General features: G+C 47.2%; 1 protein-coding gene across 2 annotated transcripts in view; it reads left to right on the top strand.

Moving 5' to 3' along the window:
• Septin12 (septin 12) overlaps positions 1-2,961 on the top strand; it is a 10,471-nt gene extending 7,510 nt beyond the window's left edge. The window contains exons 8-10 of one of the 2 annotated variants that reach the window (XM_021208882.1): positions 1,742-1,838; positions 2,483-2,534; positions 2,624-2,828. In XM_021208882.1, coding sequence (XP_021064541.1) covers positions 1,742-1,838; positions 2,483-2,534; positions 2,624-2,828 — 354 coding nt within the window. Of the gene's footprint in view, positions 1-1,741; positions 1,839-2,482; positions 2,535-2,623 lie in introns of both variants that reach the window. The other variant, XM_021208880.1, reaches the window with a different exon arrangement.
• Positions 2,962-7,087: the final 4,126 nt, after the last annotated feature.

Here is a 7,087-nt window from a genome sequence, read left to right as displayed (position 1 = left end):
CCTGCCTCTGCCTCCCAAGTGCTGGCTGGGATTAAAGGCATCACCATCACGCCCAGCCCTTGTTTGTTTGTTTTAAGACAGGGTTTCTCTGTGTAGCTTTGGCTGTCCTGGAACTTGCTCTGTAGACCAGGCTGGTCTAAAACTTGTCTGCTTTGAATCTGTCAGTGGTAAGAAGAATTGATGGTTAGTTCCATCAAACTGCGTGATTTTAATTCAATTCTTGGAACCCACGTGGGGGAAGAAAAGAACCAATTCCAGACAGACAGCTGGAGAAATGTCTCGGAAGTTAGGAGACTGGATGGATGCTCTTCCAGAAGCCCAAGTTGTGTCCCCAGAACTCAAGTTAAGCAGCTCAGTATCACCTGTAACTCAGCTCAGGGGAGTCAACACCCCTCACGTGACTCACATGCACATATAAGCGCACACATATACATACTTTAAAATAATATTTTTGAATCTTTATTTTTTTACTTTTATTTATTATATATTTATGTGTATGCCTGTGGTCTGTGTATCTACCCAAAGAGGTGAGCAAGGTCCGCTCCCTGAAGCTGGAGTTCCAAATGTGTGTGCCCGATAAGGGTGCTGGAAATGGAACTTGGGGCCTCTATAAGAACATGTGCTCTTAAAACACTGAGCCACTTCTCCAACCCCTGTTTTTAAATCTTGAAAAATAAATACATAAATGTAATTTCAAAAAAAAACAACCAACCAAACAAACAAACAAAGCCAGTTATGGTGCCGGGCACCTTTAATCCCAGCTCTTGGGAGGGAGAGGCAAGAAGATCTCTGTAGGTTCAAGTCCAGCCTGGTCAATACAGCAAGTCAAAGAACAACCAGGGTCCCAGCAGGACTCTGTCTCAAACAAAATACTTTTTAACTAAAATAATACATTTATAAGATGTATACTTTTTAGGTTTATGAGAAAGTCGGTGAGATGGCTCAGTGGATAAATGTGTTTGTTACCAAGCTAGATGACCTGAGTTTCATCCTCAGGAGATAATCAGCTCTCCCAAAATGCCCTGTGGCAATGTTTCACAGCTTGAAGATACCCACACACATACATGCATGCACACATACACACAAATTACACAAAAGTGTAATTAAGTTTTAAAGTAAAAGCCTACTTATCATGAGAGATTTTTGTTGTTATGTGGTTGGTTTGTTTTTGAGCCATGATCTATTTTCATAGTTCTGGATGTCCTGGAACTCACTATGTGGACCAGGCTGGCCTCAAACTCATGGAGATCTGCCTGCCTCTGCCTTCCCAGAGCTGTGATTAAGGGCCTGTGCCACCACTACCTGGCTCCAAAACTGAATTATCCATGTGGGAGTTGCTAACACCACCATTTGCTAGGGCTACTTTGCTAACATTTAACTGCAGGCACTTCACCATCAGCTGAGCAGCCCATGTCAGCACCATTTATGCACCTGTTTAATAGAGGAGGTGAGGGTATCATGAACTCCAGCTGGTGTTTTGGGACGTTCTAGGGTTTTTAAAAATGATTTATTTACTTTTATGTGTACTGGTGTTTTACCTTCATGTATTTCCACGTGAGGCTGTTGGCTCCCCTGAGACTGGAATTTCAGACACTTGTATGCTACCGTGTAGGTACTGGGATTTGAACTCAGGACCTCTGGAAGATCAGACAGTACTCTTGACCACTGAGCCATCTCCCCAGTCCTGGGACTTCCTAGTTTTATGTGCCCATCTCCTACCTTAGGTTCTCTTCTCTTTCAGGAGCAGATCCCTTTTGCTGTGGTCGGGGCTGACCGAGAGCACATAGTGAATGGGAGGTGTGTCCTGGGCCGGAAAACCAAATGGGGCATCATCGAAGGTAAGTTTGGGAACATCGCAGGCATGCAGTGGGTAGGGGGTTGGAAATCAGGGCATACCCTACATGCATGGCATCCTAGGCATGCCTCCCCAGCATCTGCCCAAGCCTGGACGGCAACCATGACTTGCAAAACTTAATGTAGCCCCACCCACCATGTGCCTGGAAATAGGATTTCCTCCTACGTCAGCTTCTCAAGTGCTGAGTTTACAGGCCTGGACCACCACAGCCAGCTCCCTGATTTATTATTACCATTATTAAAAGCATATGGAGCCAAGCATGGCAGAACATCCATAATCCTAGCATAGGAGAGGTGGGGGCAGAAGAATCAGAAGTCCAAGGTCATCCTCGGCTACTGATCAAGTTTGAGGCCAACATGGGCTGCATGAGACCCAGGCTCAAAAAAAAAAATGTATTGAAGGATAGGTTACTTCATTTAGCAACTAGTTGTAGGAACCAAGCCCCAGGAAAAGAATGAGTCAATGAATGAATGAATGGATGGATAGATGAGTGAATGAATGAACCGAGAAGGAGGAAGTGGGAAAAGACAGGAGAGCCACGGCAATAGCCGTTCCCAGAAGGTACCATAACATGCAGCAGCTGTGTACTCTGGGAGGACAGAGCTGTGCTAGGCCCATGTCTTGCAGTGGAAAACATGGCGCACTGTGAGTTTCTTCTTCTGAGAGATCTGCTCATCCGGTGAGGTGTGGGGTCCCCTGCGATTGGGTGGCTGCAAAGGGGGCCTGGAACCACTGTGGCCCAGGCTGACTTGCCTCCCCCTCGTTCAGCTCCCATCTCCAGGACCTGAAGGACATCACCCACAATGTACACTACGAGAACTACCGGGTCCTCAGACTCAATGAGAGCCACGTGCTGCCCCGCGGGCCAGGCTGGGTGAACCTGGCTCCAGCCTCCCCTGGACAGCTGATGGCCCCTGGACAGGGAAAGGTCCGAAAGCGAGCAAACAAGGATCCCAAGGACGATGAGTGCTGAGGGGCCATAGCCCCAAGCCTGCTAAGCTTCTCCCCTCCTCAGCAGCCAGCGCCCAACACACACCCTAGAGCATCTATGTGAACCTGGAGTTGCTGTGTACTAAAAGCTGTGCTTTGACAACTAAAGGGTTTGTAAACGAGTCCTCTGAGCCAGTCTGATATAAGAGTGTGGTTCTCGGGGTTGAGGATTTGGATCAGTTGGTAGAATGCTTTGGCTGACGTGCCTAAAGCCCCAAGTTTGATCTCCATCACCTCAGGATGTTAGGCATAGAGCACACATCTGTAATCTAAGCACTCAGGAGAAAGGAACAGGAGGGTAAGAAAGTCAAGTTTTTTCTTCTTCAACCACATAGCAAAGCCGAGGCCATCCTGGGCTGGGTAGTACAGAGTTTACTGTAGTGTGTGTGTGTGTGTGTGTGTGTGTGTGTGTGTGTGTGTGTGTTCTCTGGCTGAGGAAGTAGTTCAACAGTACTTTTCTTAGAATATGCTAAATATATAAACTTTTTAAATATATTTATCTATTGCTACTAAGAAGATAAGACATATATCCTCCCACATATTTTTAAATTTTTATATATTTAATTTCTAATTACAATTAAATTTTATTAATTTAATTACATTCAATTAAAATATTTAAGTGTATATTTAAAACTATATATGTATAATTATGTATCTTTCTTTTTTCTTTTTTTTCTTTTTTTTAAAAATTTATTTATTATTATATCTAAGTACACTGTAGCTATCTTCAGCTGCACCAGAGGAGGGCATCAGATCTCATTACGGATGGTTGTGAGCCACCATGTGGTTGCTGGAATTTGAACTCAGGACCTTCGGAAGAGCAGTCCGTGCTCTTAACCACTGAGCCATCTCTCCAGCCCTCTTTATTTTTTTCATGACAGTTTCTCTGTGTAGCCCTGACTACCCTGGAACTTCCTTTGTAGACCAGGCTGGCCTGAAACTCACAGAGCTCCATCTGCTTCTGCCTCCTCCTGAGTGCTAGGATTAAAGACATGCGCCGCCATGCCCATCATTTAATATATTTGAATAACTGGTCCTCCTGCCAGTCTCCCTGTTGCTGAGATTTCAGGCCTACGCCACTCTACCTGCTTCTCTTTGAACACTAAGAGACCAGAGATTCAAGCTAGGAACAGAGTCGCCCCTACATCCTGCACCTCCTTTCCTCCCCCAACTCCTCAGGCTGGAGCCCGGGTACCAGGCAGGCTCTGTCTGCTGTCAAGAGCTCTCGCTCCTGGCCCAGGGTAAGCCATGAAAACTTACTGTTGCCCTGCCCTGCCCAAACATCACTGGTGGGTTGACTTTTGTCCCCCTGGATCTGAGCCACCAGTGTGATGTGCCACCGTGATTGGTGGGAAACCCCCAGGAGACAGAAAGGACACTTTTTCCTCCTTGGCCTCAGTCTCAAACCTGCACAATAGGGAGGGCAGTGTCAACCTCATGACATTTGTTCAGACAAAGTGTGTTGTAGAACATGCCTGCCACAGTCTGTAGAAGTAGACTGAGAACAAAAGTCCCACAGCCAGACAGAGTGTGGGGGCTGAGGGCCTGTGACAGAGCCTACACTCACACAGAACTCTCTGGAACTCTAAGAAACGGAGGGACTGGGGTGGGGAGGGGGCTCAGTAGGTCAGGTGTTTGTTGAACAAGCACAAGGATTTGAGTGGATCCTCAGAACCCATGTAAAAACATCTGCCATTCCAGCCATGGGACAGTGGTCAGGGACAGGGAGCTCCCTGGAGCCCCCTGGCAGCCCTTCTAGTCCAATCAGTAAGCTCCAGGTTCAGTGAGACCTTGTCTTAAACAAGGTGGAGAGTGATTGAGGGCAACACCTGACATGTACATCTGACCTCCACACACATGCGCGCGCACACACACACACACACACACACACACACACACACACACACACGTAGCAAACACGCACAAAATAGATGCATGGCAGACCTCTGCCTGCAGCTTGTGGCGGAGCACTTGTCTTAACACGCACAAAGCCATGAGCTTGATCTGTAGCACTAAATGCAAGGAGACAGAGACAGAGAAACATGCCGAGGTATAGGGATCCCACATGGTGGGGCTACTCCTAGAACCCAAGAACCTGAGATGACACTCCGCATCTGCAGGGAGTCATGGGGGAGGGGCGGCGGGATATGCAGTGGCCATAGTTTGCAGTATTATCCCAGCTACAAAAGCCACACCTCCCAAGAGCACTTGCTACTCTTGTGGAGGACCAGGCTTGTTTCACAGGACCCATTCACCAGCTAACAAATGTGTGTAACTCCAGTTCCAGAGGAGCTGATGCCCTCTTCTGGCTTCTCAGGGTCCCGTACACATGTGTAAATACATACTTGCAGGCAAAACATCCATGTGCGTAAAATAAAAGTGAATCTTTTAAAAGTAATGCCTTCCATGAAGCCCTCTGTGCTGATTTATGTTAACTTGGCACAAGTCCAAGTCCCCTGAGCGGAGGGAACATTCATTTAGAAAGTATCTCCATAAGACTAGACTGCAGGCAGGTCTGTAGGACTCTGTAGACAAGGCTGACCTCAAATTCAAAGACTTGCGTCTGCCTCCAGAGTGCTAGGATTAAAGACATGGGCCGCCACCCCGGTGCCTGTAGGGAATTTTCTTAATTGTTGATTGTTGGGGAGGGCACAGTCCATTGTGGGTGGGGTCATTCCTGCACTGGTGGTCCTGGGTGCTATGAGAAAGCAGGGTAAGCAAGCCAGAAGGATAAGCCAGAAAGCAGCACCCCTTCCATGGCCTTTGCATCAGCTCCTGCCTCCAGGTTCCTGCCCTGCTTGAGTTTCTGCCTTGGCTTTCTTCAATGGACTGTAATTCAGGATATGTAAGCCAAATAGACCTTGTAAGGATAACCTCTTGTGCACTGTGTAAAACCATTTATGTGTCAATAAAGAGCTGAGTGGCCAATAGCAAAGCAGGAGAGAATGGGCAGGACATCAGGCAGAGAGGGAGGGAGAAAAAGGGGGAACAGGGGGAGGGTGAGGGTGAGAGGGAGGGAAGAGGGAGAAGAGAGGGGGAAAGGGGAAGGGAGGGAGAGGGGAGAGGAGGCGTCAGAGATTTACCCAGGCTCAGAGTGTATGAAACTGAGGAGAGGTAACTAGCCACGCGGCAGACATAGACTAGTATAAGTGGGTTAAGAGAAGTTAAGAGCTAGCTGGGGAGCAAGCCTAGCTTAAAACCATAAGCATTCATAGTAACGAAAAAGCCTCCAGGTCAGTATTCGAGAACTGGGGTGGATGTCAAAACCCCAATGGGTACAAAACCTTTTCCTCCCAAGTTGCTTCTGATCATGGTGTTTCATCAGAACAACAGAAACCCTAACTAGGGCACTGTAGTGGCTATTCCTGGTTGTCAACTTGACTATATTTGAAATGAACTACAATCAAGAATTGGAAGGCTCACCAGTGAACCTAATCTGGAGACTGGGAGATAGAAGTTTCTGATCTGGATCTTGGTATGGAGATCTTGAGACACAGTGGTGATTGAATCCAGAAGATTAAGACAGGGAGATCTCCAAGTCCAAGATCATCTGGGATTAAAGGTGTGGTGGCACACACCTTTAATCTGGGCTACACCTTCTGCTGGGGACCATATAAGGACATTGGAAGAAGGGAGTCTGGCTCTTGCTCTTTCGCCTTCTTGCGGTGTGGGACTCAGCAACTGCTAGATCCTTGGACTTCCATTCACAGCTACTACTGAACCATTGTTGGGATTTGGACTGCAGACTGTAAGTCATCAATAAATTCCTTTACTATATAGAGACTATCTGCAAGTTCTGTGACTCTAGAGAACCCTGGCTAATACAGGCACGCTCCTTAATTTTGTTTTGTTTTGGATTTTTGAGACAGGGTTTCTCTGTGTAGCCCTGGCTGTCCTGGAACTCACTTTGTAGACCAGGCTGGACTCGAACTCAGAAATTTGCCTGCCTCTTCCTCCCAAGTACTGGGATTAAAGGCATGCACCACCACTGCCCAGCCTTAATTTTAAAAGAAAGAAGTTAAGATAGAGTCTCATGTAGTCCAGGGTGACCTCAAACTCACTACATGGCCAAAAATGACCTTGAAGTTGTGACCTTCTGGACCCCATTGTCACACGCTGGAATCACAGGCATGTGCCACCACATCCAGTTGACATAGTGCAAAGCTTTGTGTATCCCAGGATCTCTCCTTACTGTCCCCGGGCCTTGCTATGTGTGAGTCCTGTGGTTTGTGAGGAGCTGTG

Source organism: Mus pahari, chromosome 12, assembly GCF_900095145.1.
Source record: "Mus pahari chromosome 12, PAHARI_EIJ_v1.1, whole genome shotgun sequence".
Classification (NCBI taxonomy): Eukaryota; Metazoa; Chordata; class Mammalia; order Rodentia; family Muridae; genus Mus; species Mus pahari.
The sequence above is the reverse complement of the archived record's forward strand: the minus strand, read 5'-3'. Positions and strand labels throughout refer to the sequence as shown.